Genomic DNA, 16337 nt, shown 5'->3' with positions numbered 1-16337 from the left:
CCGGGCACGTTTAGCGAACGGGACACCCCCGCCGCGCTCGCCGCCTGCCCGCTCTTCATAACGTTCCATTGCGGCGCTATAGTATAGCCCTTCCCGTTGCCCGCAGTAAGCGCTCTTGTGCCCCATCGCAATTGGGCTCGGCTCTCCCGCGCATCCCCGGGGCGGAGAGTTCCGAGGCTGTTTCTAGGTCGCGGGGCTGCTGCCTGGTTGGTTGGTTTGGTTGGCTGGCGAAGGCGGCCGCCTGCTGTTGTGTTGCTGCTGCTGCTTCTCCCTCCCTCCCTCCCTCCCTCCGCTCGCGCCAAGCCCCGCCCCCAGGAGCGCCGCGCGACGCTGCCGCCGGGATGCGGGAGGAGGAGGAGGAGGAGGAGAAGGAGGAAGAGGAGGAGGGATGCTGAGGAGCTAAGGAGCCGCCTCGGCGAAGGGATCCTCCGGGGCGCCGCTGCGGACAAGCGGGCAGGCGAGCCCTCGGGGCGGCGGAGGAGCCAGCAGCCCAGCTCCCCCCCCCCCGCTTCTCTCCCGCTCCCTCCTCCGCCCTTTCCCCGCCGCCTTGCCGCCGCTCCCCCTGCCGCCGCCGTCGCCCTGGGGCCGGGCGGGCGGCCGGGGAATCGCGGCGCTTGGATGCCGGGAGCCCGCGGCAGAGACCCAGCCCCGAGCCCGCCATGGGCTGCTGCGGGAGCGCCGCCTCTCAGGTGAGTCAGGAGGGGAGGCGAGGGCAGGAAACCCCCCGTCCTTAACAGCACCCCAAATAGAAGCTCCTCCACCTTTTATTTTATTCTAGGTTCTTAGTCTTGCCCTGCCTGCGCTTCTCTTCCTTCCCGCTTCCCATTTGCCTCAATTCTTCACCCCCCCCCTTTTCCCAGTTTACACCTTGGCATGTTTATATTTATCTGGATTTTTTTTACACCCTCACCCCCCTCATTTCTCTTCCTTTTCTTCCTGGAGATTCTGGAGTAGGTTGGCATAAACTTATGCAACCGAAATGGAATAGGATTTTGGGTTGTTGTTTTTTTTGGGGGGGAAGCTTCCTAAGCCCCATCATCTACTGTCACCCACGCCTGCTCCGAAAGGGCTCTCCGGTTGCAACCCCGGTGTGTCATAATCTAGCAGTTGGATTGTCTCTGCCGCTGCTGCCACCCTCCAGTCACGACCATTCTGACCCTGGCATTGATTTATAAATAATATCGGTTTCGGGGGGGGGGCAACCTTTAAAAGTGCCCAAAGCAAAGGAGGTGCGAAACGGACACTGTGCGTTAAGGAGAAGGGAACAGAATCAAAAGCAGTGTTGCAAATGCATCCCTCCTGCAGCTGCTTGTTTTCAAGTGTTTCTTTACCAACTGGTAGGAGGAATGAGCCTAAGCAATTCCTCCCCCGCTCGAATCGCTCAACGGATGCCTGTCTCACCTCTTGTTTTTGCTGCCTTGGTATCTCTGCAATTCTCCTTTCGTTGAGTCCGTATGAACTTTCGTTGACCCATTGCTGCATACGTCGACCCTTTGGATTGTGGTGTGGTGTTTCTTAGGAGCATAGGAAGCTGCCTTATTCTCTGAGTCAGACCATTGGTTCATCTGGCAGAGAATTTGTCTACACTGACTGGCAGTGGCTTTGCCAGAGTTCCAGGCAAAGATGCTCTCCCATTCCTACTTGAAGATGCAATGGATAGAAGCAGGAGCCTTCTGCATGCAAGGCAGATGCTTTGCCACTGAGCTACATGCCTTCCCCTTTGCCCTGTAGGAACCCTGTCGTTGAAATGTCTCTTTCCAAGTCACCTCTTAGGGAACATTTCATAAGCAGCCTTCCTAAGCGTTAGCCTTCTTGCTAAACTGTGTACAGCCTTGTTGCACACTGCCAGACACAGTCAAAGAGTGTCTTGTCTCCTAACCCATCCCCATCTGCTTACTTTAATATCCATAAGAAGAGCCCTTCTGGATCAGGCCCATCTAGTCCAGCATCCTGTTCTCACAGGGACCAGTGAGTGCAACTGTGCGCTTCTCGCTTGTGACCCCAAGCAGCTGGCAGAGGCAACGGCAGAGGCAGAACATAGCTATTGTGGCTGGTAGCCACTGACAGCTGCATCCTCTGTAAGAGTATGTCCTTTGCCTCACTCTCTGCAGCAGTGCCTGTATATTTTGAAATAATCCACACTGCTGTATCCTTGCCATTTTTTATCTTTCTTCATCTACTTTGTGCCCCCCACCCCAGTTCCATCCCATCATTATACCACTTGTGCTTGCTTTAAAAACCCACATTGCTTATCCATCCTTCACGAGAAGTATGCCTGCATCCTGCTGTTTATTTCATCTAGATCCTGCCCTTCTTCCAAGTGTTATCCTGTTTTAGCCTTGCAATCTTTTGAGGTAGGCTCCACTGAACTATAACGAATTGTCCAAAGCCAAGCAGAATCCCCCCCATCCAGGTACAGCCCTCTAACCACTATACCATATTCCTTTAATCCAACAGGACTTTTGTTGTCTACCTTTATTGGCACTCTCTGAGGGAGGCACTCAAGACCTCTTCACATGGACTAATTATCGCTTAAGTTTTAAGACATTTTGATTTTTCTACATGAAACCTTGGTGGTAAAAGGGTGGATTACTTACACAGCATGTTAAAAACTGGTGCTAGTAATTGTGAAGATAGCATTGTGAGGACAGCATTAGAGAGGTGCCAGTAACTTTTCCAGGTGGAATATTCATAAGGATAACAGATGAACTTGTAGATACGTTCTCCGTTCTTGAAGGATGGGTGTGAAGTCTTCATTGTCTAATGATAGGCAAGGCTAATTTGTTACAGTTCTGTTCAGATTATTTTCTGTCTTTTTTGTGCCTGTATGAATGAGAGGCAATTTGTCAGTGTATTGTATTCTATCTCTCCCACTATCCATACTCATCTATTCCTTCTGTAGAATGCCATCTTTCTCTAGGCCCTCTGGAGAGGGACTTCAGTAGCCAATGACGAAACTGACAAGAATACTGTATAATGGCAGCATCTTTGTGAATAAGCGTGGGAACTTAGGTCTGCTGTTGGAATATATATACTACAAACATAATGTACCTGTTACAATGCACAGCACCAGACCTGTGATAAAGCAGCATTGTGATGACTATCATTTTCTGATCCCTGCACTGATCCATTCAATACATATTTAGTCATGCATATTTTTTTTATGTTCAGAAAAGTTATTGAGGTTTGAACCCAAGTGGTTTGGGTTTTCTTTTTCTTTTTTCAGTCCAAGTAACATACATAGAGGGGCTTCTGGTTTTCTGCCCATTCTCTTTTCCTTCTCTTAGGTAAAGGGTAAAGGGACCCCTGACCATTAGGTCCAGTCGTGACCGACTCTGGGGTTGTGGCGCTCATCTCGCTTTATTGGCCGAGGGAGCCGGCATACAGCTTCTGGGTCAGCATGACTAAGCTGTTTCTGGCGAACCAGAGCAGTGCACGGAAATGCCATTTACCTTCCTGCCGGAGCGGTACCTATTTATCTACTTGCACTTTGATGTGCTTTCGAACTGCTAGGTTGGCAGGAGCAGGGACTGAGCAACGGGAGCTCACCCTGTCGCAGGGATGAGAACCGCCGACCTTCTGATCAGCAAGCCCTAGGCTCTGTTGTTTAACCCACAGTGCCACCTGCGTCTTTCCTTCTCTTAGCTTTAGCCAATTTTTATTTGCCATGGCTATATTGTCGTCCTATTAGTTTCAAGCCATAGTAAATATCCCCTTCCCTTAATGGTTCCCTTCCTTTTCATAATGTCAGTGAGCATATTTTTGCCTTCTCTCATACCATGTAGTGTGATTCACTTCTCTGAACCTTCTAAAACTCTCTGCTTGGTTGGCATCCATTATGCAGTGTGTCTGCTCTGTGATTATGAGACCGTGTGCCCCTGTGATTTGGATTGATCAGCAGATGGCCTTGCATTGTGACAGCAGGCACTGGATCACTCAATGGCTTTTTGGTTCCATTCAGCTCCATAATTCCATATTTTTGAATCAACAGTGTTGAAAAACAAACATGTGTTAGTTGAGTAAGTTTGAACAAATTAACTTTCCTGATAGAGGCTTAATATTAGCAACTCGGGTTGTTCAGTTTGTTCCTTGCTTCTTATTGTTACATGTTCTTTACATGATATACACAGTTTTTCAACATTTGGGGTTTTCTTTTTCTGTCTGGCTTTCTCCTCAGGTTGAATCCGCTGTGTGCCTCATGGCCTGTTGGTATCTGTCTCTTCTATCAAATTGCTAGATTACCCCCTTTTCTAATTTTGACCATTACAATATTCTTGTGCGTTTTGCCTCTAGTGCTTTGTGGAAGTAGTATTTCCAATTATTCTTGTTTGCAAATGATTGCTCTGCTCATAACCTTGTTATTCAAGTCTTTCTTCTTGTCTCAAAGGCTCTTCCTTTCCTTTATGTTCTTTTCCTTTGCCTTCCCATAATAGTAGTTAAAAACAACAGCCTACACTCAAATTTATTTCCTTACTCTGAATTTATTGATCTTTGCTCAACTACCCTTTAAAAACATAAACTATGGTTGAATTTAATCTGCTGTAGGAGAAGGCAAGAAACCTTGTCATTAATATTTGCTTACCCATCTAATTTTCCTTATCCTTTCATGTAAAGCTTTTTCTGCTGTACTTTGTTCTGCTTTGTTATCCTTGCAGTACAAGTATTTATTTTTTTGGCTTTCTTAAGATATAAGAACATACTTGTTTTTTCCTGCTGCCTTAGATCATGTTTGGTAATGTTTTTCAGGCAGCTTAATTTGGGAATCCTCTTCCATGGATCCAAACCACTGATTTGCTCCACTAGCAAGGGTTTGAATGTGGTGGAAGTATCCTTTTGTAGGCAGGGAGCTATCACGGTCAGTAGTAGGCATAATCTCCCAAAATGGGGTGTGAGGAAAGGGTAGAACCTGGCTGGCCAACAATCTGATGAGTCTTAAGCCAGTCCAGCTACTTATCTGATCCAGATCTCTCTTCTGTGCCATTCCGGAGCTGGTTCCTCTCCCTCACCTTCCATCCTTGGTGGCATGAACAGCAGATCTCCACATTGGCAGTGGCTCCAGGGCTCCATTCAGACCTGCCGTTCCCCAGGCAGGAGTTGGGATTGTTCCTTTAATCTTTTCCGTTGAAATTCTTGTATGAAATCTCCATTTTGCTCAAGTTTGCTTGTTGTCGTCCTGACCTTTTTCTGGTCTGCAAGGCACTTTCTACAAGGAGTTGGTCATGTCATCCAGCCTTGTAGGATCCTTGTACAGTGGTACCTCAGGTTACATGCGCTTCAGGTTACAGACTCCGCTAACCCAGAAATAGTACCTCGGGTTAAGAACTTTGCTTCAGGATGAGAACAGAAATCGCGTGGCAGCGGCGCAGCAGCAGCGGGAGGCCCCATTAGCTAAGGTGGTCTTCAGGTTAAGAACAGTTTCAGGTTAAGAACGGACCTCTGGAACGAATTAAGTACGTAACCAGAGGTACCACTGTAATCTCTTTCCAAACAGGCACCCCTGTTGCAACAAATTATTGCGCAACCTTAAAGACCCAACAAATATACAGTGGTACCTCAGGTTAAGTACTTAATTCGTTCTGGAGGTCCGTTCTTAACCTGAAACTGTTCTTAACCTGAAGCACCACTTTAGCTAATTGGGCCTCCCGCTGCCGCTGCACGATTTCTGTTCTCATCCTGAAGCAAAGTTCTTAACCTGAAGCACTATTTCTGGGTTAGCGGAGTCTGTAACCTGAAGCGTATGTAACCTGAAGTGTATGTAACCCGAGGTACCACTGTATTATGGCATAAGCTTTGGTGGGCAAGAGGCCACTTCATCAGATGCATGAAGTGATGATACACTTCATCAGATCCTGAGTTACAGGTATATACAGTAGTGCCCCGCAAGACGAATGCCTCGCAAGACGGAAAACTCGCTAGACGAAAGAGTTTTCCGTTTTGGAGGTGCTTTGCAAAACGAATTTCCTATGGGCTTGCTTCGCAAGACGACAATGTCTTGCGAGTTCCTGCTGGTTTTTTCCCCTCCCCCCCTTTTTCTAAGCCGCTAAGCCGCTTATCGGCTGATCCGATCAGCAGATAAGCCGCTAATAGCGCTAATCTGCTAATCCGTCAATGGGCTTGCTTCGCAAGACAAAAAAAACACTAGACGAAGAGAATCACAGAACGGATTCTTTTCGTCTTGCGAGGCACCACTGTAAGTGCATGGCATTGTCAACTTTTGTGGTGGTGGTCATTCTGTGATTCTATGAAAACAGTTGTTGATGAGAGACACCCTGTGGCAATTCTGCAGCAGACCCAGATGCCAACTCTACCCCTAGGCCTACTCTGGCAACTTTATTACAGGACTTAAAAATGTCATCCACAAAGGGCTGCCAGCAATGCTTTGCACATTCTACATAGCACAAACAGGCCACAAATGGGCACAGATCTGGTGTGACAGTATTATAAAAACCAGCAGAAGAACATTTCATCCTCCCAGGATACTTTGTAAATGACCTTAAAATGGCCACACTTGAAAAAATAGGAACTTCAAAGGGAGGCTGCACTGTGCAAGTGCTGAATTGCAGTATGGCAAGAAGTCCAGAGCTGTCAGCTGAGGACCGAATGGAGACAAAGTATTTTTATAACCTATGTTAAGTGTCCAGGATGTATGAATAACTCTTTGTGAATTATCACAGTTAATTATCCTAGCCTGGGAGAAAAGCAGGGTATAAATACATTTTAAAAATAAGTAAAAAAAATAAATTATATAATTATGTGTACTTTTCTGCATTTCGTTTTTCTCTGACCTCTGTTTATAATCTTTCCTGCAAACTATGCATATATATTCTGGTAACTCAGGATACATTTCAATGTACTACACGAAAAGCTTATGCTATATTATAAATACATTAAATCTTCAAGGTGCTGCAAGATGCTTTGCTTGTTAGTCTTATGCCTTTTAGCCACTGTTTTTGTTTTTTTAAAACTTACTTGCAGTGATAGAAACTCAGATATACAGTGGTACCTTGGGTTAATTACTTAATTCGTTCCGGAGGTCCGTTCTTAACCTGAAAACTGTTCTTAACCTGAAGCACCACTTTAGCTAATGGGGCCTCCTGCTGCCCCTGTGCCTCTGGAGCACGATTTCTGTTCTCATCCTGAAGCAAAGTTCTTAACCTATTTCTGGGTTAGCGGAGTTTGTAACCTGAAGCGTATGTAACCTGAAGTGTATGTAACCCGAGGTACCACTGTATAAGCTAGGCGCCAAGTGACTCCTTAAACCAGGGTTACAGTCGCCAAAATGGAATGCCTGGTTGAGATTTTTGGGCCAGGCAGCTCGAAAGTCGTATTTCTCAATATGACTTTTTGGTTCCTGACATTTGTTCTGATTGTGCAGATAAAACATAACGGATAGAATTCTGCAGGATGTGTTTCTTGTGTGTGAAAACAGTCAAGATTCAATGATCCCCAGGCATGCACCTCCAGATGGTGGAGTCTTCAGGCGCCATCCTGGCACCCAGGCATCTTCACTTGGTCTCAAGTGGCTGATAGCCAGGTGCAAAATGCGCCTGGCAAATTTTGAATGCTGCTTCAGTCTGAAGTTTTAAATATTTTTTTTTCTTCTCCTTACTGATGATTTTCCAGTCATACCTAGCAATATGGCTTTTTATTTTCTAATGCAATCTTTCCTCCGGTGTTCTCATTAAATGTGAAATTCACTTCTCCAGTAAAGATGGAGTTCTGCCACTGCACCTACCCTTAGAGCTTCTTCCAAAATGCATCTGGACTTTCACTTCACAACACCACTTAATTGCCTCATCTGTTCTATTTGTCATTTGTTTAGTTTCTGCAGTCTCTGGACAGGAACACAGGGCTTAGGAGTGTGTTTGAAGGAAGAACTCACAGGTCTAGTTGTGGCTGCAATTGTACTTTGGTGCACACAATTGCTGTGAAGTCTTCATACTGTGAATGTCAAGGCTGTTCCAAGCAACTCTGCCCTTAGAGAACTATAGGGTGGGTGCTTCCACTTTGTAAGGGCTGTTCAGGGAGGCTGAATGTTGGTCTCCCAGATACTGGATAGATTAGCCAGTTGGTCCAGCCAGAATAGAGTTAGATTTTTTGTCTAATTACTACCAGCCACTTCTCAGGCAGGACTCACTTGTTGGGCCGCTGCCATTCTCAGTGAAAGCCGTGGTACAAAACGTCAGTTTCTATATGGCAGTTGCAAAGAATCGTTCACCTAACAAAGACTCTGTGTGCATGCTTGGAGATGCTTAGTCCTAATGCTTGGATGTTTGCAACCTTTGTAGGGTTTCCTGTTGAACAGGACTCTCACCATGCCCATTAAATTTGTTTTTGGAATAAAGGTTCTGAGGGCTAATCATCTTCTAAAGAAAGTAGTGGGAGTTTTGTGGTACTGAACTTAATTCTCTGGTTTTTTTCTTCTAATAAATTGATATGTTTCATACTTGATTTATTTTGATGAAGCGACTGAGATTTTTTTCATCCAGAGGTCAGTTTAAGATTTTGACTGGGAAAAATGGAAAAATAGAAATGTGGAACTAGTAGTATACCTATAATTTGTCAGTGTCTAGACAGTATAGCAGGGACGCGGGTGGCGTTGTGGGTTAAACCACAGAGCCTAGGACTTGCCGATCAGAAGGTCGGCGGTTCGAATCCCCGCGATGGGGTGAGCTCCCGTTGCTCAGTCCCAGCTCCTGCCCACCTAGCAGTTTGAAAGCACGTCAAAGTGCAAGTAGATAAATAGGTACCGCTCGGGTGGGAAGGTAAACGGCGTTTCTGTGCGCTGCTCTGGTTCGCCAGAAGCGGCTTAGTCATGCTGGCCTCATGACCTGGAATCTGTACGCTGGCTCCCTCGGCCAATAAAGCAAGATGAGCGCTGCAACCCCAGAGTTTGTCACGACTGGACCTAATGGCCAGGGGTCCCTTTACCTTCAGAAAGTGTAGCAGGTACTCTATTAATCTAAAACTTGAACAAATTATTTATTTACTTAATAGAAGAGAGTCTAGGTATATCTACATACAGGTAGATATTGAATTGGTATTCTGTTTCAGCATGTTACAAGGCTATTTAGACTTGGACTAGAAGGCTTTGTTCTTAGAGCTTCATTGCCTGAGCTGTGTGGTGGAGTTGGCTGATAAAATCTAATCCATCCCCGCCCCCCAGCTGTGTTCCTGGTAATCCTGGAGTTCTTCAGCTTTCCCGAAGGTTAGCTTGCCTGCCTCTACAGATCTTCCCCAGCAATACGTAGCAGCAGGGAATTATTGGGCATGTCTCTGCGTGTTTAGGGCAGTGGTGAGGCTCCACAGGCCTGGCTGATGTCCTAAATAAACTGGAAATATGCTTTAGAATGCATGTCTGGATTCTCTGCAACCCACAGGGATTTGTAGCCGGACGGATAGAGATCAATTGGGTTCTTCCCTGAGGGTATAAAGCTTGAAAATCGTGGATCTGTTGTTTGACTCTTATAATGAAAGTTGGAATACCTCAAACCTTTCTTAATGGGAAATTAAGACACAATAAGAACACGTGCAGGCAGTACAACTCTACGTAGTGTACACTGAGTCTTCTGCTCTAGGTGGTAACAACTGAAATGTGAAACTTAGGGCTAAATAAGTTTGAGGGCAGGGGTGTAGTAAGCGGGGTAAGGGGGGCCGTGGCCCTGGGTGCACAATTTTGAGGGGGCGCAAACCAGGCACTCCCATGTTTTTGTTCCCATGTCTCAGTCCTGCCCCTCCTGCTGGTGGAGTTGTCTAGTCCTTCAGTGAAAAAGACAGTATGGAGAGAGCAAAACCTTCTCCCTTTTCCCTGTTCCTCTTATCTGTGCTCCACTGCTTTAAGTATCTTTCTCCTAGTTTCGCTCATCCTGGAAATGTGGCAGGATGGGAGGAAAGTGCTTTTTAAGTAGCCGAGCACAGCATGGTAGGGCAGGGGGCATGTTTTACTTTCTTCCCCCAGCATGTTCCTTACTTCATGTGTGAATAGGCCAGACAACTAGATGGCTGCCCCGTCACATCTAGCTTAGCTCCAAAACTCTCTGCCTTCTTTGTAATGAAACAGTTGTGGCAATAGAAGATAATTGAAGAAGATGTTAATGGCTTAAAGTAGTCCGACAGTTTTTCTTAAGACTGTTAGCACCATGCCAATCATGATGGCTTCAGGGCACTATCTCTGTCCACAGTATGGTACCATCTGCTGATCAACTTCCCTGATGGATATAAATGCCACAGCAACCAGCCGAACCTCTTTCATGCGGTCTGTTCAGGGTGGAGCGTTGAACTTTGAAAATAATTCTCCAACCATCTATTTAATTCTTGAATTAATGTGTGAGCCTTCATAGGATACATAATACACCTTTTAGGAGGAAATGCTCCGAGGGGAAATAGGTAATTGGGTGTCATGCAAGGGGAAATTACCTGTCTTTGGTTTTATCTGATTAAGATGTCCTGAAGGTGAAACTGACTGTGAGAGCTTTGCAAATCTCCTTTTTAGTAAGTAAAAATATTAGACATGTGCACCCAAGTGCAAAAAACAACGGGAAGATTGCAACTCTTGGGATTCTTATTGATAAACAGTAATATTAAATTCAGTTATGAGGCACTGAAGAATGCCACGTAGTTGAGCTATAAAATGCGACTGTAAAATATAAGTGACGGCGTGCTTGGAACGCTTAAGAAAATGGACTTACAGTAAACAAAGAAATCTTCCATTATTATGCTGCCAGCAACTGGTTCTATAAATTAATGCTATTATCATGTGTAAACTGACCCCATAATTGTTGGGGAGTACCTGGAATATGAAGTGGTTCAGTTTTTCTAGCAATTTTTACAAATATTTTGTATGGCTGATGAGGTCCACATCAACCGCATTGGTTAGGATGGTTAAATAGGCAAGACAGTGTACATTTCCCCATTTGTGAAATGACCCAAGATTCTGCTCCAAGGACTGGTCAAAGCACAAAATTGTCTTATTAAATTAGAAAGCTGGGCTGCTAAAACAATGATCAATCAGGAAAAATTGAATGTGCATAGATTTAATTGTTCACTCGTGACAATCACAGAGGTATACCTAAAGAAAGTGTGAGATGGAAATGTTTGAAGGAATATCATACAGTTACAGTCATCAGATCACAAGCAGCTGCAGCCAAACATTCTGCGATAAACCCAGGCTTGTTCCTCCAGATGGAGAATAACTGGTGAAGCCGAATCATTAATAAGTAGGATTGAGAAGTTATTGAGTGAATAACACAACAGGCTAATCAGTTTTAGATTGCATTAATAGAAGCAACTGGTCTAAGATTTAGGATACACTATTCCTGATTTATATAGCACTGATTCCAAAACTTCACTGGATCAAATGTAAGCATCTTACTTTGTTCTCAAAACTCTAGAAAGATTTGACACTTTAAACATATTCCAGGAAAAGACAGAACAATTGCAGAGAAAGCTGAAGGAACTAAGTATGTTTAACTGAGAGTAGACAAGATAATAGCTTGACAGTTCTCAGGTATTGAAAAAAGTGTGTCAGGAGTTTGCACTATCCAGTGATGACAGCAAGAATTGTTCTTCAGGCGGCTTTGTCCTGTCTACCTTGAGTTGTAAGCATTTTGGTCAGGAGCCAGGCTATTTCTCTGCTCTTTAATGAGCATGATGAGCATTAAATAAATAGTATAGTATTCTGCAGCACTATGCACATTCCCCCTCAACCTCCCCTTGAATTGCGAAACATTATTTGTCAGATATTATTGTCACTGCTACTTGAATACTAACAAATTGTAACCTGATAGATTAGGGGATTAAAAGAAGAATACAGTAGAGAGAATCAATGGGACTTTAATCCATAGCTCCACAGTCACTCTGAGAACTGTTTTAGAATAATATATTAAAAATTTAAAAAATTGTCCAGTAGCACCTTAGAGACCAACTAAGTTTGTTCTTGGTATAAGCTTTTGTGTGCATGCACACTTCTTCAGATACCTGTTTCGGAATAGTTTATCAAGGGAAGAAGACTTAAATTCTGTGAATGTTGTTAGTTTTCAGCTGTGATGTTTTGTGGCCTGGGTATATTGGGTGGTTGGGGAGGGCAGTATCTCTGGTGGGGGACACATCATGCTCCTTCTGGAGTAGTTTGTCCCCCTTTCGTCCCCACGCTGAACTCAGCTCTCACCTGTGGCTTCTAGCATGCAACAGCAGCCACACCCTGGGAATGGCTTTGACTGGCCGACTAAACCAGGTGAGGGTAGCTGATGGGTCCTTGGTGAATTAGGGACTTCTCCTGCATATGAAGACCAGGTGTAGCGGATTGAGCAGACGAGACCAATAGTCAAGAATGGTCAAGAAGGCAGTTTCTGCACGTGCTGTAGAGCAGGGGTCAGCAAACTTTTTCAGCAGGGGGCCGGTCCACTGTCCCTCAGACCTTTGGGGGGGGGGCTGAACTATATTTTGGGGGGAAAATGAACAAATTCCTATGCCCCACAAATAACCCAGAGATGCATTCTAAATAAAAGGACACATTCTACTCATGTAAAAACACACTGATTCCTGGACTTTCCGCGGGCTGGATTTAGAAGGTGATTGGGCCGGATCCGGCCCCCGGGCCTTAGTTTGCCTACCCATGCTGTAGAGCAGCGGTTCTCAACCTGTGGGTCCCCAGATGTTGTTGGACTACAACTCCCATCATCCCTGAGCTCTGGCCTTGCTAGCTAGGGATGATGGGAGTTGTAGTCCAACAACATCTGGGGACCCACAGGTTGAGAACCGCTGCTGTAGAGGGAAGAGAGGGGCAGATGGGGCTCGTCAACTTGGGAAGGTCGCCATCAGGAGAAGGAAAACGCTGATCCTAAATTCTGCTGCTTTGTGGGATATCTTTGAGAGAAGAAAAAGCTAAGACTAACTCCTACACAAATCCAGAGTGGAGTTCCTAATCAGTTGGATGGTGTCTTGTACGTTTCCTTCCAGCAACTCGTACAGCCAAGCAGATGCCAAATGTATTTCTCTGCTTTCCTGTGGACCACAGTAGCGAGGCTGAGAGGGGGGTCTTGTCATCTTGGCAGTCCAGGACCTCCATACACGCTGCAAAGGCCTGCACCCTGGGGAGGTCATTTCAGTGCTGCCAATGCATTGGTTTTACTTCACTCCCAGAGGCGCACTCCATTGTCTCTCGAGACAGGCAGATGCCAGCATGTCAGCATCATTTAGGCTGCAATCGGCCCTTCGATTTTTTGATTGATTGATTAATTAATTCCTATATCTACTTATCTGTGACTAAGCCCTATTGAACTCAAGTGGAACTTACCGTATTTTTCGCTCCATAAGGCGCACCTACTTTTTGGGGGGGGGGAATTCAAGGGGGGGGAATGTGAATCTTGGGGGCTTTTGCAGGAGGTGGGGGAAGTGAGAGAGCCTTGCTCTGTCCCTACCCCCACCTCCCGCAAAAGCCAGGGATAGCCGCGCGAAGCCTCCCCAGGGCAGAGGGATGAAGGCTCCCCGCTGCCCTGTGGAGGCTTCACGGGCTACCCCAGAGCTGCTCAGGAGCTGGTCGGGGCTGGCGGGGGAAGCCCGGGTTTCCCCCAGCCCCAAAGAGCAGGTCAGGGCTGGCAGGGGAAGCCTAGGTCCCCCCCTCAACCCCAGGGACCACACATTCGCTCCATAGGACGCACAGACATTTCTCCTTAGATTTTAAGAGGAAAAAATGTGTCTTATGGAGCGGAAAATACAGTATTTTTGAGTGGCTGTGTATAGGATTGCACGGCTAGTGCCTTATTGCAGATTAGTTAGCCTCTTAGAATCATGAAATCGTAGAGTTGGAAGGGACCCAAGGGTCATCTAGTCCAACCGCCTGCAAGGCAGGAATCTCAGCTAAAGCATCCATGACAGAGATGGCCATCCAACCTCTGCTTAAAAACCTCCAAAGAAGGAGAATCCACAACCTCCTGAGGGAGACCCTTCCACTGTCAAACAGCTCTTACTGTCAGAAAGCTTTTTCGTATGTCTAGTTGGAAACTCCGTTCCTGCAATTTGAAGCCATTGGTTCGAGTCCTGCCGTCCAGAGCAGGAGAAAACAACCTTGTTCTATCCTCCATTTAACAGCCCTTCAGATATTTGAAGATAGCTATCATATCTCCTTTCACTCGCCTCTTGAGCCATTTATAGTGGTCATGTTATGACCATAAAGCCACAGTCACTTGGAACAGAAAATACAAGAACTGCGTGTCTTATTTTAGTCGGAAGTTCCATGTAATGCCTAAAACTGTCACCATGACACACTTCACACTACCAGTCTCAGGTAGCAGAAATAACAAAATGTTCCCTGAATTAAAAGTTCACAGCCTGCTTCTAAAATTGTCAGGTTTTATTCAGCATTCTCTTCCCATTGACAAATCAGTTCAAAGACTCTGCTGAAATATTGCTTTGAAAGGAGCCTGCATTTGATGGCAAGATCATTACTTCTTCTGCAGTATAGAATGGGATCACGAGGTCTCACAAAAATTATGGTGGTTTGTCTCCTGAAATTTTAGCCTTAAAAATCATAAAAGGGTAAGAAATGTCTCCAGATTGACAAAGGACTCATTCAACCTGAGGAAGGGGGGGGGATATCATTTGGTCAGGAATTTTCTTTAAACCCTGACCCCAAGGGTGAAATTGCAGATTTTCTCTGTGTACTGTTGAACTGAAATGTCACCAGTGTGTGGATGTTACTGTTAAGTAACTTATTTAGCAATATTCCTAAAGCCTTTTCAAGTTAATTTGACGGAGGTTTGCCTGCTGATCCTTTCCTCCTAACCTCTCCTGTATCCTTGTGCATTTTTCATGACCCAAAGGTTCAAAATATACTGAACCTTGGTATGCTACCACCATATTTATCGATCTGTAAGAGCAACTTAGTATCTTTTCATCAAAAAAATATTGATAATGAAGATGCAGTGTCCACAGTTCGTAGTTGGCCTCAGTTGCCAAATGAAAAATTGTGTTTTTCAGATCCCTTCGCTGGCTAGCTTTTTTGTGGGGCTTAGCTGCTTCGGGCAGCCAGGAATCCTGCCAGCTTTTTCCCATGGGAAAGGGAGGAGTGGAGCTTGCCCAGGGGACTGTTGTTCAGCTGAGGCATGCTCAAAAGCATTCTGATAGAATCAAAGGTCTGAGGGCCCAACTTGCTACAGTGCAGGAACAGGCAGCTGTCCAATACAGGGATTGAACCTGCAACCTTGGCATGATCAGCACCACACTCTAACCCAGGCATAGGCAATCTCGACCCTCCAGATTTTTTGGGACTACAACTCCCATCATCCCTAGCTAACAGGATCAGTGGTCAGGGATGATGGGAGTTGTAGTCCCAAAGCATCTGGAGGGCCATGGTTGCCTATGCCTGCTCTAACCAACTAAGCTATCTAGGCTGATAGGGAGAAGGGATACTAAGCCTCTTTGTGGAACTGAGTCAATCCTTATGTGAGCAGATGTGTACACTGATTATTCCTCAGCTCCTGAACTGAATGGGGAAGCTTATCTACACTTGGGCTTACCGATCAGAAGGTTGGCGGTTTGAATTCCTGTGACGGGGTGAGCTCCTGTTGCTCTGTCCTAGCTCCTGCCAACCTAGCAGTTCGAAAGCACGCCAGTGCAAGTAGATAAATAGGTACTGCTGCGGTGGGAAGGTAAACGGTGTTTCTGTGCACTCTGGTTTCCGTCACGGTGTTCCGTTGCGCCATAACCGCTTTAGTCATGCTGACCACATGACGTGGAAAGCTGTCTGTGGACAAACGCCGGCACCCTCAGCCTGAAAGCGAGATGAGTGCCACAACCCTGTAGTCACCTTTGACTGGACTTAACCATCCAGGTATCCTTTACCTTTACACTTGGGTCATGCTCAGAGCTCTGTTGGATCCAGTTCCTACTTCCTTGCTTGCAAATAAAAGAGATCGTTTTGAATTATCAATAGGGAGATATCTGTGCCTGAATGAATGAAAATTACTTAATGCTGGCTTAATTTTTCAGGCTACAGCTCTTTTACACTGACATAACTGCCCTTCCATCTCTCCCCTGCCCCGCTCTGATTTCTGAAAGTCACAGTGCAGAAGTATGCTCTTATTGTTTCATTAAGGTTACCTGAACTGCACGTTTCCGTGCTTTGAGGATGGCTTGAATGCCATTTCCTTCCAAATTGATAAAGACAGTCATAATTTGTCATGCCTGCAATTGGATGCACTAACCTGGTGAGAACATGATAATGTGATTGACTCAGCTGAGGGGCTGACAAGCAGGTGGTATATCGAGGCACAGGGTGAGCATGACAGTAACGGATGGAAATAGGCAACTCGATTGTAAACACGCTTCCCCAGTCTCAT

The 16337-nt window shown here is 45.6% G+C and overlaps 1 protein-coding gene and 1 long non-coding RNA gene across 3 annotated transcripts in view; both read left to right on the top strand.

Annotated features, from left to right (window-relative positions):
* Positions 1-16337, top strand: part of LOC308577017 — a 243969-nt gene that overhangs the window by 155750 nt on the left and 71882 nt on the right. The gene's annotated exons all lie outside the window — the stretch shown is intronic.
* SLC44A1 (solute carrier family 44 member 1) overlaps positions 538-16337 on the top strand; it is an 87682-nt gene continuing 71882 nt past the window's right edge. Inside the window, exon 1 of one of the 2 annotated variants that reach the window (XM_081176415.1) lies at positions 538-689. In XM_081176415.1, coding sequence (XP_081032541.1) covers positions 660-689 — 30 coding nt within the window. In that variant the 5' untranslated portion in view covers positions 538-659. The remainder of the gene's footprint in view (positions 690-16337) is intronic. The other variant, XM_081176414.1, reaches the window with a different exon arrangement.

This window comes from Podarcis bocagei (genome assembly GCF_964188305.1).
Source record: "Podarcis bocagei genome assembly, chromosome: 17".
NCBI classification, from domain to species: Eukaryota; Metazoa; Chordata; class Lepidosauria; order Squamata; family Lacertidae; genus Podarcis; species Podarcis bocagei.
Note: the sequence above shows the minus strand (reverse complement) of the source record. Positions and strands in the feature narration are given on the sequence as shown.